This window comes from Cannabis sativa, chromosome 6, assembly GCF_029168945.1.
Source record: "Cannabis sativa cultivar Pink pepper isolate KNU-18-1 chromosome 6, ASM2916894v1, whole genome shotgun sequence".
Lineage (NCBI taxonomy): Eukaryota > Viridiplantae > Streptophyta > Magnoliopsida > Rosales > Cannabaceae > Cannabis > Cannabis sativa.
In genome coordinates, this window is record NC_083606.1 from 11,186,142 (window position 1) to 11,203,237 (window position 17,096).

The following is a 17,096-nucleotide window of genomic DNA, read 5'->3' on the forward strand; positions in this document are numbered from 1 at the left end:
AACCCCAAAAAATACCCCATCGGATGGGCATCGGACGGGCATCAGGCCCCATCGGACCCGACCCCTTAAAAGCCCAGAAAAAAAAAATCAGAGAGAAAGGGTTTGAGTTTTTGAGAGGGGTATTTTTGGGGTTTTGGAAAAGTGGTCATATATTTTCAATGTAGAAAAGTATTAGTTTAGGGAAAAAAATTAGGTATATATAAGTATAAAAATTCAAATTTTCCAAATAAAATTTGAAATACAATACAAAAAACCAAAAAATAAAAAATTAATAAAATACACACTAATTTATATACACACATGTATATATACACAATAACTTCTTTAAAAATAATATTTACATATTTCTAAAATCCCTAAAATCAAATACGAAACACAAAATAAAAAATAAAAATCAAAAATCAAAATGCTACCTACAAACGGAAGCGAACGAGACGAGTGATGTTTAGTCGAAGAAGGGTGGTCCGTGGCTGGCCACGACTGGGCTCGGAGGAATAGAATAGAGAAGAGAAGGAGTTAGAGATTTTAGAAAGGGAGGGGGGGGGGGGGGGAGGAAAGTGAAGAAGAAGTGTTGGGGGTATATATAAACTATTATTAGCGGCGGGACTTGCCGCTAGTACCTCGCCACTAATACTGAAACTAATCATACATGAATTTTTATTAAACCAAGGGTCCTTTGATATTAGTTATTTTTCTACTGGGCTTTATAAACTCACCCCTTATTTTCTCTCATTCTAGGAACTCAGTTTGATGCTAGTGAATGAGGATGGTACCGTTAAGGAAGAAAGTCGTTATTAGTTTAATCTTATTCTACTTATCAAACTTTCTTATGAAACTAATTTTGTATTTAAGCTTGAATGGAAGACTCATATGACTTAAATTAACTATGTACTAGTTAGAAATGATAAATGATGGATGTTAGATATTATTTTTGTATATTATTGACTTATTAAATCTATCTATTCAGTGACTACATAACTGTGAAGATATTATTGTTTTTTTTTTTTTTTTATATTGATGAATAGTCTTAATTTTGTTACTAATATTTTCTTATTGATATAGAAATTAATTTATTATTTTTAAATAAATATTTTGTGATATAAATTAAAAGATTATTTATAAGTATTATCTTCCTACAAGAATCAAAGTATAATTTTTCACTGCTTAAATTATAAATATTACATAGTGTTTGACTTCATAGTAATTTTAGCTTCCTAAGATACATTTATTAGTTATCTTTTTTCAACACTTGTTCAGTTAATGGTAATTACATATGGTATTGGGATCCTAAATTTAATAATTGTGTGGCTCATTTGGTTGCAAACAATGTTCTTGTTTGTAAAACTTTTGTGTTTTGAGATTTGGTTGGTGAAAATATATATATTTTTTTTTATTGTAAAACTTCTAGTAGTGATAACACTCTATTTTGAAATACAAAATATGTTTAAATGGGAAATTTGATTTTCTATGCTTAAAAAATCCTAAAATTATATCCCTAAACTTAAATGTTATACCATAGGCAATATATGATTACTTTTGCTTTATCCCCATAATGCTCCTCACATTTGAACCACATGAGTTTTTTTTTTTTTTTTTTTTTTTTTTTTTTTTTTCAGTTTGAGAGAGACGAAGAAAGAGGGGTTGGGTCCGATAGTCGGACCATGGATCCGATTGGTCGGACCCCATGGTCCGACCATCGGACCACTAGAATTTTTTTTTTTTTTCAGTTTGACAGAGACAAAGAGAGACATTTGAGACCATATACATACACACACACTACTATATATATACATCCATGGTGGAATCCGGCGGTCGAAGAGCAAGCAATCATGAGAATTCACCTCTTACTGCCTCTTCCTCTTTCACCGGAACAATGGCCTTCGCCCAATTAATCGGCTCCGCATCTATAATAGGCTCGTTGGGGTTCTCTAGTTTCGCCACGACTTGATTTTTTCTTGAAGCCTCTTCCTCACACCATCGTTCTACAAGAGTCTTGCGCTTCACCGTTTCTTCTGCTGTTACTGCTTTAACACTGCGAATTTCATCGTTGGAACCTTTCTTGACTTCATTCACAGATACCACCTGTTTCTCAAACCCAACTTCAGCAGATTCTTTCATCTGGGTTTTGAGATACTCCTCAGTAGTCATAACCTGAGTATTGGTGGCTTTCAGAAAATCATCAAACGATATTCTAGGAGTCAGAGCCTTATTATTCACCTTTTCCAAATGATCATCCTTCAAATTCTTGAAATCTCCAGAATCTTCTTTGATATTCTGGGCCGAAATCCGAAACCCTGTACTACTAATCGTCAAACTGAAAAAAAAATGAAAAAGAAAAACTCCAGTGGTCCGATGGTCGGACCATGGGGTCCGATGGGTCCGACCCATCGGACCCCATGGTCCGACCATCGGACCCAACCCCTCTCTCTTTGTCTCTGTCAAACTGAAAAAAAAAAAAAAATTCCGGTGGTCCGACCATCGGACCCAACCCCTCTTTCTTCGTCTCTCTCAAACCGAAAAAAAAAAAAAAAAAAAAACTCAAGTGGTTCAAATGTGAGGGGTATTATGAGGATAAAGCAAAAGTAGTCATATATTGCCTATGATATAACATTTAGATTTAGGGATATAATTTTAGGATTTTTTAAGTATAGAAAATCAAATTTCCCGTTTAAATATAAGGTAGTAGTTACACATAAATATTTAACATCTTGTTTAATAAAATAGTTAGTAACACAATTTAATAGCATTAAATATCTAAAAGTGTAATTACACTTAATTCTAGATTTCTCAATTACATGATTATATTTGAACTAATAAATACTTCAAATTTTATAATTACTTTAAATTAAATTCAATTTTAATTACATAGTAGAGGTTTTACATGATTATTATAGTAATTAATTATGAATTCTTAATATTTTATTTGACAATATAATTAATAATTACACATAAAAATAATAACTTTTAGTACTTAATATTACAAATGATATATTTTTTAATAATTATACAATTTAATTGAAAAAATATAATTAAAATTTCTCAATTACTTCTACAATGATGAAACAAACATACAAAAATTATGTAATTACATCCCATTCTAATTCTTTGTTGACTTTACAAAGGCAAGTATTGTTTTTCAAATGAATTTTGGTAAAAGCTCATTATCTTCTCACCTCACACTTATTATTTTTCATTAACTTACTATTATTATATTTACGTATGAAACTCTGATTGGTAAGTAAGGCACCCAATAAAATAATAATAAAAAAATATTAATAATAACCGGACCACTTAAATAACATCGTGGACTAATTCTACCACGTGTCACCATCCAAACCGTCGATTAATTCCAATTATCCTCGACTCACTTATCACTAATATTTTTAAAAAATTAGAATAGCCTTTTGAAAATAAATAAATAAATAAAATAAAATAAAATTTGTAATTTTCAATTATATAAAGGGAAAATACAATCTTCTTCTTCTTCTTCTCCTTCTCTCTCCTCTGCCTTTCTAAAGCAGGACCACTTTCATACTCCTTGAACAAACTCCATTAGAAGACCTTGACCCTTTTCTCTAAACCCTCTTCCTAAATCTGGGTCGTATTTATTTTTCTCATATTTCGATCGATATTATTATGCACAGAAATCTCCATTAAAAAAAAAATGTCGTTTCACCACCACCAACACCATAACAGTAGCAGTACTAATCTTCCTCAAGAAATGGCTTTTCACCAGAACCCTTTTTCGGACCAGCCTTCACTATCCGCCGGAGAAGATGACGTTGCCGTTGGAGTTGGTGCTCCGACGTGGCTAAACAGCTCTGTGTTCAGACAACAGAACCTTCTCCACTTACTGTCTGAATCGGAGCCCCGAAACGAAGATGTCTTAGGGGCAGCGGAAGGAAGCAAGATGAGCGATTTCATTGGCGATCAAAGAAGGAACAGGAGAGAGGAAGAGGAAGATGAGGATGAAGATGTAGAGAGTGAGGGCGCGTGGTACAAAGCCGATATATTGCGGCACCCTCTTTACGAACAGTTGCTCTCGGCACACGTGTCGTGCCTGAGGATCGCGACTCCTGTTGACCAGCTACCCAGGATCGACGAGCAGCTTTCGCAGTCGCAGCGCGTGGTGTCCAAGTACTCCGAGCTCGGGATTAGCGGTAGTGGTGGTGTTAGAGTGGTGGATGAGAAAGAGCTTGATCAATTCATGGTTTGTTTCCCCAATTAAATGAAAGAAAACAAATATATTTCTAAAATTGTGATTGTTGGTTTGTGGGTTTATTAAATTTGGGGTTTTTGAACATAAATTTGAAAACTTTCCATAGTTTTCCAACTTGGTTTTCAATTTCAATCGTTTTTCATTGTCATTTTACTTTAACTTTTTTTGTGGTCTAAGTTTTGTCAAATGTGACATCCTGATTCTCTTTTCTTTCTTTTTCATATTGTCCAAAGATTTTTCTAATTGGATTTAAAATTTTTAATTTTCAACTTCCATTTATGCTTTGAACCCAAAAAAATAAAAATAAAATTAAGGAAGATATATATGTATATATATATTTATATATTTTGTAGAGTGGATAATGGTAGCTAACTTTTTGGTTGTGATGCTAATTAGAATATAATTATGTAGAACTGTCAGAGGGAACATGTTGTCAGTTACCTTGTTGGATTCTTTGCTTATGCTTTTAAGAATCTTTTATTTTTGTTGATGCTTCCATACTTTCCCACTTGTAGTCATTCATAGATACCTTTGTTCCCATCTTGTTAGTTGGTGGAATTTGTTCTAGCATGAAATAACAACACCAAGTATTTACAGAAGTTTTGATCTTAAAAGTGTTTTTTTTTTCAAATCTTGGGGTTCATCCTTATCTTTTAACTTCAAGTCATGCTGAAAAAAAAAAGTTTTGCATGGAAGTGCATGTAGAAAAAAGAGTTTACAGATATTACCTTATGTATGCTTTTCTGTTTGTATCATAGTGGGAGATTAATATGATGTTTCATTTCAATTTACTTTTCTTGCTCATGTTTTGTGTTTTCTTTCTCATGTAGACAAATTATGTTATATTGCTCTGTTCTCTTAAAGAGCAATTGCAACAACATGTTCGAGTTCATGCTATGGAAGCTGTGATGGCTTGTTGGGAGCTTGAACAATCTCTTCAAAGCTTAACAGGTAACATCAAATCATGTCAATCCCTATAAAAACATCTTTAGCTACCAAACAAAGCAAAGAATAGTAACAATTGTTCCTCTACATCTATCTAGAAAATTACTTTTGTTACTTCTTTTTGTCTTATTTGTCCTCTATCTTTCTTTCTCAACACTTCTCTTCAGTTCACTTTTAATATTTGATTATGATTTTGCCAGTGCTGTCAAGTTGGTTCCCTTTATGAATACTGACTCTTAATGCTTGTCACGTTTTCTTAAATTCATAGAGGTTGTGATCAAGTGTGAAGCTTTCTTTAGTATCCACTATAGATTAATTTGTTCCAACTCAGTTGTAAATAAGGATATTATCCCTGTTTTCTTGTTTCTTCTTTTCTGTTTTAGTAAGAAAGCAAGATTTTCTAAGTTGGTAAACAATGCATGAACAGGCGTCTCTACCGGTGAAGGCACAGGTGCAACAATGTCAGATGACAACGAGGACCAACTAGATAACGATATCAACTTGTATGATGGAAGCCTGGATGGTCCTGATAGCATGGGATTCGGTCCTCTTGTCCCTACCGAAACTGAGAGGTCGTTAATGGAGCGTGTGAGGGAAGAACTGAAGCAGGAACTAAAACAGGTAAAGTAATTATATAGACTTGAGTTGCTATTATTGTTTAACACATTTGTTGTTTTGGCTGTTGAGCTCTTTTTTTTTTTCTGTCTCAGGGTTACAAGGAAAAGATTGTGGATATTCGAGAGGAAATTCTTCGTAAACGAAAGGCTGGAAAACTACCTGGCGGAACCACCTCTCTCTTGAAATCTTGGTGGCAATCTCATTCCAAATGGCCATACCCAACTGTAAGACATAACTTAAATCCATTCATGGCTGAAAGATCATTAATAAGCCTAGCAATTAATTATCCTAGTTTGGTTTGGGAAATGATGTTTTAGGAGGAAGACAAAGCCAAGCTGGTACAGGAAACAGGATTGCAATTGAAGCAGATAAACAATTGGTTCATAAACCAAAGGAAGAGAAACTGGCATAATAATCTCTCGCCGTCACCTTCTTCAAAGAGCAAACGAAAAAGGTTGGCTCTGATTATATAACACTTGTTTTTGTGTTTCCATTGCAAATTTTGATAGTACTGTAGGTTATCTAATTGCATATAGCTTGGGAACTAATGCCAGGTGAAGCCCAACATCTTGTATCAACAATGACTGTTCATGTAAATGGCCAATCGAGTTACAGTCACTCCCTACTTCTTAAGCTATATATACTGCTCCTTAAGTCTCTACACTTTTCCAAGTTCATGGGAAGCTAGCTTCATATAGAGATAAAGGAAGAGGTAAAACCGGTCTGCGGGATAAGATTAGAAGACTGTTCAAGAGAAGATTATAATTCAGATATAGAGAAGAAAACTCGTACAGGTGAAAGGAAGAAGATGAGTACAGCTTTGTGTTGTTGTGTACTACTAAATTCATATGAATGATATATTTAAGGTCTACTATGTTTTGTTATTGTGCATGAGAATGGTTTTGAGCCTTTTATTTCTAGTAAAATGCATTAGGTGATAATTATATTTGATCCTGTAAAAGGGTTGTTACAAATATGAAATAATTTCAATCCTGTGTTGTTGGAACTTGGGATTTTAAAATGTTTTTGTTTTGAGATAGAAAAATTAATCATTCGAATTTTCAATTGGGGAATTTTTTAAAATATTTTTTTTGTTTACATTAAATAATTTTACGGCAAAATCCAAAAATAGTAGTCTTGTCTTTTGACATGGTAATGTTGTTCTCTCTCTAGTACTGTTCTTGTTTTGTCGTCTTTTGTTTATTGAGCCCATTGGTGTTGTATGTGTTATGGCTTCCACAAGTGCTTCGCTCAAAGATGTGGAAGAACAATATGCTAATATACTGATTGAAGGAGAAGATGATGGGAATGCTGTGTATGACATATTTGATGATTCAGACCAAAGTGGTGAAGATCGGTGGTGCATTGTAGGGAAGTTTTTAACTGAGAGGGCTATTGATTTTGATGCAATGAGACATATGATGGCATCTTTGTTTCAACCAGGACGTGGTATGTATGTCAAGGAGCTCGAGCCAAATAGGTATTTGTTTCAATTCTACCATGAGATTGATCTTGAAAGGGTTATTGAAGGAAGTCCTTGGACTTTCAACCGCACTCAATTCGTTTTCAAAATACTTCAACGGGGACAAGATCCTCGTTCTGTTATTATCTCCAAATTAGATATGTGGGTTCAAGTTCATGGCTTGCAACCCGGTTTCAAAACTGAGAGAACTCTTCGCGAGTTAGGAAACTATATTGGCACGTACGTAAAGACAGACCCAAAGAACTTCCAAGGCATCTGGCGTGATTATTTGCGAGTTTGTGTTACACTCGACATCAACGTCCCATTGAAGAGGAGAAAGAAGCTTCGTCGTACTGCGGCTGAGGAGGGATTCTGGGCTACTTTCAAATATGAATATGTCCCTACCTTTTGTTTTATTTGTGGCATATTGGGTCATTCGGATAGGTTCTGTCCTCAATTGTTTGTCGTGCCCGCTGAAAAAATTGTCAAACCTTATGGGGCTGGTATGCGTGCCCAGCCACGACAACGGAATCATTTGATCGGCTCGAAATGGCTCAGAACCGGCGATGAAGACGTTGACTCCTTCCATGGTGGTGCGACTGGTCCAGGTTCATTGCCCTCAATTAACGTTGAAGATCAATCTTCACATTTAGGAGGAGTTATGACCACCAATCAAGGGATATCAACAGGTAAGTTACCTGTTATTATTTCAAATAAACATGAAGGAGTGAATATTGGTAAGTCAAATATTCAAGGTATTAATGTTGTTGCTGATCCTATTCACGTGGAAACTATTATGGAAACAAATGAGGCTTCTCCTTTGCTTGTAATTGATACTAAAAGAAGAAGGAAAAATGAAATGTGTTCTAATGGGCCGGCTGGAGTGGGCTTGGAAAATAGTGACAATATGGACATCTTAGTTGGTGAAGACGATACTGAAGAGGGCTCAAAAAATGGGCTGTTGGTGGGTACTGGTTCCCAGGCCCACCGCTCATTATGAATATTCTAAGCTGGAATTGCCGGGAGCTTGGGAACCCACGGGCTTTTCAATTCATTTCGGATCTTGTTATCCAGAAGCGGCCCAATATTGTCTTTCTTTGTGAAACTTTATGTCGGAAGAATTTGGTGGAAAAGCTTAGAGTCACTATCGGGTTTGAGGGTATGATAGCTAGTGATGCTCGCGGTCATAGTGGTGGTGTTGCGGTGTTGTGGCGGTTTAGTGATGAAGTTGTTTTGTTGGGTTACTCTTTGAATTATATTGATTTAAAGATTACCACGGCTAGAGAAGCTCCTTGGAGGTTTACGGGGTTTTATGGTGAGCCTAATCGTTCGTTTCGTGCTAGAACTTGGGATCAAATTCGTGCTTTAAAGTCTGACTCTCATTTACCATGGTGCATCATCGGTGACTTGAATAATGTAACGTCCCAAGCGGATAAAAAAGGTGGGCAGCCGTATCCACAATGGTTACTTGATGGATTTTGTAAAGTGTTGGAGGACTGTAATCTTAATGACTTGGAGCTCTCGGGTTATCCATTCACTTGGGAAAGGGGTCGTGGGTCTAATAATTGGATTGAGGTTCGCCTTGATCGTGTTCTAGCTTCCCATGATTGGTCTCAACGTTTTATCTCAGCCCAACTTTTTAATCTTGAAGTGTCAATCTCGGACCACTGTCCTATTCTTCTCCGTACTGCTGCGATCAATCTCCACCATTCGAATGCTCAGTTTCGATTTGAAAATGCATGGCTCCGTGAGCCATTGTGTCGCCAAGTAATCCTAGACAGCTGGGAAGTTTGTGCGGGGCTGACTTTAATTGAAAAAAATAAAGTATTGTGGTGAGAAATTGATGGTTTGGGGTCAAGACTATACGGGCAACTTTAAGAAGAGGATTGCTAATTGTAAAAAGGAGATCCGAAGGCTCAAATGGTGCTCTGACGAGGACTCTGTTGCTCAATATAAACAGTCTGTTGCGGCTCTTGGTGAAGTGTATACTCAGCGTGAAGTCGTTTGGCGTCAGCGGTCTAAACAACTTTGGCTTCGCGAGGGTGATCAAAATAGCAAATTCTTCCATGCAAAGGCAACTGCTCGTAAGAAAAACAACTCCATTAGCTTTCTTTTAAATAATTCAGGCGTGTGGGTTGATTGGGAAGGGGGTCTTTCAGATGTTATTGTTGATTATTTCTCTGATATATTTACTTCCACTAGCTCTAATTTTAATCATGTGGTAAGTGGTATTCGGCCGACTATTACTAATGCTCAGAATGACTCTTTGTTACAACAAGTTACACCTGAGGAGATTAGAAAAGCTTTGTTCCAAATGCACCCTGATAAGTCGCCTGGACCCGATGGAATGACACCTGGGTTTTATCAAAAGTATTGGGATGTTGTTGGTGTGGATGTTATATCTCAAGTTGTTGACTTCTTTGAGACTTGTTCTTTTCCTGCCGACTTGAATCAAACCAACATTGTTCTCATTCCTAAGAAAAAACATGTTACCACTATGAGTGATTTAAGGCCTATCTCGTTGTGTAATGTGGCTTACAAAGTTGTGTCTAAAGTGCTCGTGAATCGGCTCAAGACTGTCTTGCCTTGTGTTATTTCTGAAAATCAATCTGCTTTCATAGCGGGGCGTCTTATCTTTGACAACATTATGATTGCTTTTGAGGTTATGCATTACCTTAAACGTAAGCGTAAAGAAAAAACGGGATTTATGGCACTAAAGTTGGATTTAAGCAAAGCTTATGATCGCATCGAATGGGGTTTTTTGAAAGCTATGATGCTTCGTATGGGTTTCCACCCTCGGTGGGTTGATCTTATGATGGCAACAGTGATGAATGTGGAGTATACGGTTGTCCATGGTGGTTGGAGTATGGGCCCTATTACTCCGAGTCGCGGTATTAGACAAGGTGACCCTTTGTCACCTTACCTATTCCTTCTTTGTGCTGAAGGTTTTTCTTCTTTGATCAAGCAATTCGAAAGAAATGGCGAATTGAAGGGCTGTAAAGTATCAAATGGAGCTCCAACTATCTCACATATGCTATTCGCTGACGATAGCTACATTTACTGTCGTGCTACTGATGAAGAGGCTCAAAATGTCCTTCGTTTGCTTAACCTGTTTGAAGCTGCTTCGGGTCAAAGGGTAAACTATGCGAAATCTTCTATCTTTTTTAGTGCTAATACTCCGATGGATTTGCGAGACAGATTGTGCAACCGGTTGGGAATGGTAGCTGCTGATGAAAATAGCTTCTATCTTAGTCTTCCTTGTATTATGGGTCGGAAGAAGACAGCTATTCTTGGCTTTCTAAAGGAAAAGATGGAAAAGAGAATTCTTAGTTGGGAAGGCAAGTTCCTCTCTAAAGCTGGTCGCGAAGTTTTGCTGAAGACGGTAGCCCAAGCACTCCCAAGTTACGCTATGTCAGTATTTCTTATTCCACTTGAAACATGTGGAGCACTTGAGAAGCTCATGGCTAAGTATTGGTGGGGTAATTCCAAAAAAGCTAGAGGTATAAGCTGGATGAGTTGGGATCGCTTAAGCAAACACAAAAGTTCAGGAGGGATTGGTTTTAGGAATTTACATGACTATAACTTATCTCTTTTGGGCAAACAAGCTTGGAGATTATTAACTAATGAGCAGTCCCTTGTTGGCCGAATTTATAAGAGTAGATATTTCCCTCATGGTTCTTTCCTTACTGCTGAGATTGGCAACAATCCTAGCTTCATGTGGAGGAGTATCTATGAAACACAATCGATTGTTGCAGTTGGAGCACGGATACGCATTGGCGCTGGTTTCACTGTGCCTATTTTGCATACTCCTTGGCTACCTGATCCGACTAATCCGTGTGTATTAAGCACACATCCTGGCCTTGTGGGGACTTCGGTCAATCAACTCATGACTATTGAGAGGGATCAATGGGATGTGGAAGTACTTGATGATCTATTTCAGCAACGAGATCGTGATCTTATTAAGAATATTCCTATCAATGTTAATGAAGTGGCTGATGTATGGTATTGGCAACACGAGAATTCTGGTTTTTACTCTGTTAAGAGTTGCTACCAATGGCTGGAAGTTTTGAAAGGAAGATGGTCCGCTGATATGGAATCGAATCTTTGGCGATCTTTATGGAAACTCAAAGTACCGCCTTAGGTTATTCATTTTGCTTGGAAAGCAATAACCGGTTGTCTTCCCACCCGAACTCAACTCTACACCAAACATGTACCTGTGCAATTGGATTGTGTCTGCTGCAACGTTGAGGAGGAATCGATTTATCATGTGTTGGTTTCCTGCTCTTTTGCTAGTTCAGTTTGGAATTTGTCTTGTGTGCCTACTGGTGCTATTGTGGCATCAGATTTTGGAACCTGGGTGGAGAAAATTTTGAACAATGGCCAGACCGTGGTGTTGGAAGAGGCTCTTATGGTGTCTTGGGCTGTTTGGAAAGCAAAGAATGAGTTGCTTTGGAATAAAAATGTTACTACAGCCGTGGAAGTGATAAATTCAGCAAGAACCGTGTTGAGCCAGTGGAAAGCAGCTGCTTCCAACAGGTTCTCTCCACTCCCTGCTGTCATAAACGACACCAGCAATCTCAGCACCAATTGGACATCACCTGCAGCTGGTTTTTTGAAGGTAAACATTGATGGTGCTCTATTTTCTGCATCTAATTCTTTCGGCTTAGGGGGTCTCGCCCGTGATGCTAATGGCCATCTCATTGAAGCTTTTTGTTTGCACAAACCGGGATGTGTTCAACCCAGTTTAGTGGAGGCATTTGGTGTCAAAGAAGCTTTGAGTTGGATAAAAACGAAAGGATGGGAACATGTTATTTTGGAAACCGATTCACTTGTGGTTGTTCAAGCTCTCCAAAGTAATGTGGTCATGCAATCTTTGTTTGGATCTACTATTACATATTGTCGTAATCTTTTAAAGTCTTTGCCTTTTGTTAATGTTTGTTTTGTCAAACGATCTGCTAACAACGCCGCTCATTGCCTTGCTCGTGGCGCTTGTTTCTGGTCAGATTGTAATTTTGTTGGTAGCAATGTTCCTGATGTTATCAACAATGCTGTAATGGCCGATTTGGCTATTCTTTCTTAATGAAGTTTTCTACTTTCATTCAAAAAAAAAAATAATTTTACGGCATAAAATTTTATTTGCAAAAATGTATAGGTAAAGTTTTAAAATTACACAAATACATTTTTTTAATAAAAAATAAGAAATTAATTAAAAAATTAACAAAAAATCAAACTAATGATAACTATAAATAAATTATAAAACAACTTGAACAATTATGAATAGTTAGATTATTATTTTTGCTGAAAATATATTTTTATAAATAGAAATTCAAAGCATAAAAATGAAAAAAAAAAAGAAAATCTATATTGATGTAGTTTTGCAATTATTTTTAAATTTTTGATCCATTGTCTAATTGTTTTTTTTTTTTTTAAATTTAGGAAACAATATATTGAAAAATACTTCTTTTATTTATCAATTAATTAAATTTACCTCTAATTTATATTTAAATAAAACGTACCTCCTTCTATATTACTACATAAATAATTATATGGAGAGTATATTCACAGACTTTGAAAAAGAAAATAAAAATAAAAAAGAACAATATAAAAAGAAAAAAGATATAAAGTCTAGATTCCTCTAAAATATTTTAGGAAAGAAACATTATTATTATTATTATTATTTTGAAAGGAGCCTTCTTTAACCTCATAAACAAACAAAAATAAAAATAATTTTTCTTCTAATTTTTTATTTTGTTTAATGAGTTTCACATGTTAACCTTCTTTTTTTTTTTTTTTGAGTGTACATGTTAACCTTCTTTTTAGTTTTTGTGAGGGGAAAATTTGAGTTTAATGCTACAAAATTCAAAATTCAAAAAGTCTACGAAAAAAAATGCTACAAAATTCAAAAAGTCCCACTTTATTATCTTATGTTAATTTTATGTTATTCTTTTTGTTTGTATCTAAAATTCTCCTCCCATTTTTAACATTTATTCTCTCTTCAATTTGAAATCGCCTTCCTACCTCCACATACCCCAATGCCATTGCTTGTCGCTGCCTTCACCCACCACGAGTCTTAACAATGCCACCCCACCCTTCTCTCTCAGTTTCAAACTCTCTCCCCTCTTTCTTTTCTTCTTAGTTTCTCTCATTTATCTTATTAATCTTGGTTGAAACAACAAAAAGAAAACGTTTATTATTGTTGAGAATCATTCGAGCTTGATCAAAGCTCACAGAAACCAATTCGAGAATAAACAACCATAAACAAGATAAAACAGAGAAAAAGAAAAGTATTTCTTGTATTGAATGTTGTCTAAAGCTATTCTAAACCTTTACAAGATTGCTTCTAGATAGTTATAGGCTTGAACTGGTACACATAGTTAGTTGACAGTTAACTGACACTAACAGCTAGACAGAAGGAGGTTCACTAACAGTCATAACTGAATGCTTAAAGAAAAAGAATTAAGAGTCACTCATTTCTAACAATTCTCTACCTTTAACCATAATCCTTGAGCCTCATAATTTTATGAGTCATGAGTACTTGAAGAGTAGTCATTAGTGTCCACTAAGAGAAGCTTGAGGCAATGAATAAACTTGGTTGATGGTAGGAACTTTGTAAGCATGTCAGGATTTTCTGTTGTTGAGACTTTCTCCAATTTTACCTTTCCATCTAATAACATCTCTTATAAAGTGTAGCCTAACATCAATCAATGTGTTTTGTTCCCTCATGGAATACTTAATTTTTGCTTAAATACAATGCACTTTGGCTATCAATAAACACTGTAATGGAACTCTGGTTTATACCAAGTTCTTTTAGCCAAAGAACTTCTTTGAAGGCTCCTATACAAGCCATATATTCAACCTCAGTGGTAGACAAGGCCACTATTAATTGAAGTTAGGGCCGACCCTGAGTTGAAATGGGCTATAGGCAAAAAAAAAAAAAAAAATTGGGCCCTTACTATTGCATGGTCGAAGAAATAAGAATATATGAGTGTATGGTAAGGTGCATGTATACTATTTACAAGAGATGCCATGGATTATGATGTAATTGTATTTATTAGTATCTTAACACATCTACAATTTGAAAACCATGAAATATATGGACGATCATGACTAAATACAATTGTACTAATATTCACATAATGTTATAGTTTTGTTTAAATGTATTTCTATTATTTGAGACCATTGTTTTAAAAAATAAAATACGATTGTTAGAGAATTAAATGTAGTTGCAAGACAATGTTAAAGCATTGTGCGATAGCTTTCCACCATGAAATACCATAGTTGATTAAACAGCTGATGTGACATGGTTTTTAGGGTTGTTCTTTCTCATTCTATTCAATTATTGTGTCAAAGTATATTCCATTATTTTTTGTGCATTCCCACCTTTTGGGTGAGGTGCCATTTATTCTAGAATGTACCTTTGTTGCCCTAGTGGCTATATAAAGTTAACAAAGTATTCATAGCTCTTTGAGTTGTTATTTTCCCAAAATCTATTCCCCTTATTTTTTTCAACTTGGTATCAGAGCAATCTCGGCAGCATGGCCACCGGAGGAGATAAAACACCAGCTCATGGGTATAGATCAGCAGCTCTATCACCAACTGGTAGGCTGGTAGCAATGTTGCTAACCAAAATTTCAGAAAAGATGCTTCATCCTCGAGTGTTGTTGTTCCACAGTTTGGGAGCACATTGAATCAACCTTTTGCCCTTAAACTAGATAAGAACACTTATTCCTTGTGGAGACAAATGGTTATGGCCATTGCAAGAGTTTGAGTAGTGGATTGTCCATGACCAACTCCTCATGGGTTGGTTTTATGGATCGATGACAGAAAGTATAACTACTGAGGTCATGGGATGTTCTTCTTCAGCTGAAGTCTGGGGCGCCTTAGAGGCCTTGTTTGGTGCTCATTCCAAAGCCAAAATGGATGAGTACATATTCAAGATCCAAACAGTGAGGAAAGGACCAATGACAATGCCTGACTATCTCAAACAAAAGAGACAGTGGGCAGATGTTTTAGCTCTTATAGGGGATCCCTACCCTAGATCATTGCTAGTGTCTAATGTGCTATCATGACTTCATATTGAGTACTTGCCAATAGTTTTGCAAATTGAAGCAAGAGAGAAAACCACTTGGAAATCTCTACAGGACATTATGCTTAGCTCTGACAGCAAATTGAAAGATTGAGCATTCTCTTTAGTAATAGTAAGTTGTCCAACAACTCCTCTCCTTCTACTAATGTTGCTAATAGACATGGTTCTGATGGTAGTCATGGTCCAGGGAACTATGGGAATCGAGGCAGAGGAGGTAATAACAATGGTCATCAAAATAATCATGACAGTGGTGGCAGAAGGAGAGGTGGTAGATCTAATGGTCCCAAGCCTACTTGCTAAGTTTGTGGAAGATATGACCATTTTGCTGCCTACTGCTACAACAGATATGATGAATCTTATATGGGTACTACTCCAACTAGAAACTCTGTGGATGGAACTAAACCAAATCCAAATAATGCAGCATTTGTTGCCACACCTGAGATGCTTAAAGATGAGACATGGTATGCTGACAGTGGAGCCAACAATCACATTACCTCTGACATAAACAATATGAATTAGAAGAGTAAATACAGTGGTAAGGAGACCTTAATTGTTGGTAATGGCAACAAACTCTCCATTCATCATGTTGGTATCATGTTGGTTCAGGTTATATTTTTGCTAATGACACTGATATGTTGATTTTAAAAGAAATGTTGCATGTTCCAGAGATTACTAAGAATCTCATCATTATAATTAAATTGACAAATGATAATAATGTGATTGTGTAATTCTCATCTGGCAATTGTTGTGTGAATGACAAGCTCACAAAGAGGAAGTTGCTCCATGAGACACTTAAAGAGGGACTCTATCAGTTTGAACCAATCTGTGTCAAGTCAGATCAACACAAATCTCTTCTTTGTTCTTCTACAAAGTCCAAGTCTAGTTATTTTTCCGCTTTATCTTCAATTTCCAATCAAAATGTAACTCAGTCTAGAACTGAGAATGTGTTAAATTCAGTGTCAATCAAGAAATATTGGCATAGGAGACTAGGCCATCCATCCAATCATGTATTGAACCTTGTGTTAAATCAATTAAATGTTAGAAATTACAAAAATGAAAAGTGTCACTTCTGTGAAGCATGTCAATATGGAAAATATCATTCACTTCCCTTCAAACATAATACTAATAAGGCAAAAGGCAATCTTTTCACTCGATCTCATCCATACTGATATCTGGGGTCCAGCCTCAATAATGTCCAATACCAATTTCAGATATTACATCTCTTTCATTGATGATTTCAGCAAATATACTTGGTTGTATCCTCTGAAAGTGAAATTTGATGCTCTCACTGCCTATCTTAAGTTTAAAAAATTAATTGAAAATCAGTTTGATAGAAAAATAAAAAGGCTGCAAACTGATTGGGAAGGTGAATACTAGGCTTTCTCAAATCTTGTTATGAACATGGCATTAAGTTCACACATTCATGTCCTCATAGCTTAACTCAAAATGGCAGAGCTGAGAGAAAACAGATGCAAGTGGTGGATATGGGGCTTACCCCTCTTGCTCAGGCAAGCATACCTTTAAAATTCTGGAGTGATGCCTTTTAGACATCTTTCTACTTAATTAACATACTGTTAACTCCTGTTATAAGCAATGTGTCTCATGTCGAAACAATTTTTTCTAGAAGACCATATTACAAATTCTTAAAAACGTTTGGAGTTGCTTGTTATCCCTGTCTTAGAGCTTACCAAACTCATAAATTTAGATATCACTCTACCAAGTGTGTTAATCTTGGCTATAGAGAATACTTCAAAGGTTATAAGTGC

The 17,096-nt window shown here is 35.9% G+C and overlaps 2 protein-coding genes across 3 annotated transcripts; both read left to right on the forward strand.

Moving 5' to 3' along the window:
• The first annotated feature begins 3,412 nt into the window (after positions 1-3,412).
• Positions 3,413-6,847, forward strand: LOC115724945 (homeobox protein knotted-1-like 2). 2 transcript variants are annotated; one of them, XM_030654325.2, is made up of 6 exons: positions 3,413-4,210; positions 5,050-5,170; positions 5,592-5,785; positions 5,875-6,006; positions 6,100-6,236; positions 6,337-6,847. In XM_030654325.2, exons 1-6 carry the CDS (start codon positions 3,665-3,667, stop codon positions 6,338-6,340), a joined length of 1,134 nt encoding a protein of 377 aa, XP_030510185.1. In that variant the 5' UTR covers positions 3,413-3,664; the 3' UTR covers positions 6,341-6,847. The 2 variants fall into 2 exon arrangements, with proteins under 2 accessions (XP_030510185.1, XP_030510184.1); XM_030654324.2 differs by having other exon boundaries at positions 3,460-4,210; positions 6,319-6,847.
• Positions 6,848-8,240: 1,393 nt separating this feature from the next.
• Positions 8,241-12,324, forward strand: LOC115694977 (uncharacterized). Its single transcript, XM_030622080.2, has 3 exons — positions 8,241-8,991; positions 9,104-11,324; positions 11,538-12,324. Exons 1-3 carry the CDS (start codon positions 8,241-8,243, stop codon positions 12,322-12,324), a joined length of 3,759 nt encoding a protein of 1,252 aa, XP_030477940.2.
• The last annotated feature ends 4,772 nt before the right edge of the window (positions 12,325-17,096 follow it).

What these genes read in the sequence shown, in the direction of transcription:
- LOC115724945 (XM_030654324.2), top strand. Translation starts at nt 3,665, where the DNA reads ATGTCGTTTCACCACCACCAACACCATAACAGTAGCAGTACTAATCTT. An exon ending in ATCTCTTCAAAGCTTAACAG is followed by an intron (nt 5,171 to 5,591) that starts GTAACATCAAAT and finishes ATGCATGAACAG; the next exon opens with GCGTCTCTACCGGTGAAGGC. An exon ending in TCAAAGAGCAAACGAAAAAG is followed by an intron (nt 6,237 to 6,318) that starts GTTGGCTCTGAT and finishes AATTGCATATAG; the next exon opens with CTTGGGAACTAATGCCAGGT.
- LOC115694977 (XM_030622080.2), top strand. Translation starts at nt 8,241, where the DNA reads ATGAATATTCTAAGCTGGAATTGCCGGGAGCTTGGGAACCCACGGGCT. An exon ending in ATTTGAAAATGCATGGCTCC is followed by an intron (nt 8,992 to 9,103) that starts GTGAGCCATTGT and finishes TTTGGGGTCAAG; the next exon opens with ACTATACGGGCAACTTTAAG. An exon ending in GAAGTTTTGAAAGGAAGATG is followed by an intron (nt 11,325 to 11,537) that starts GTCCGCTGATAT and finishes CTCTTTTGCTAG; the next exon opens with TTCAGTTTGGAATTTGTCTT.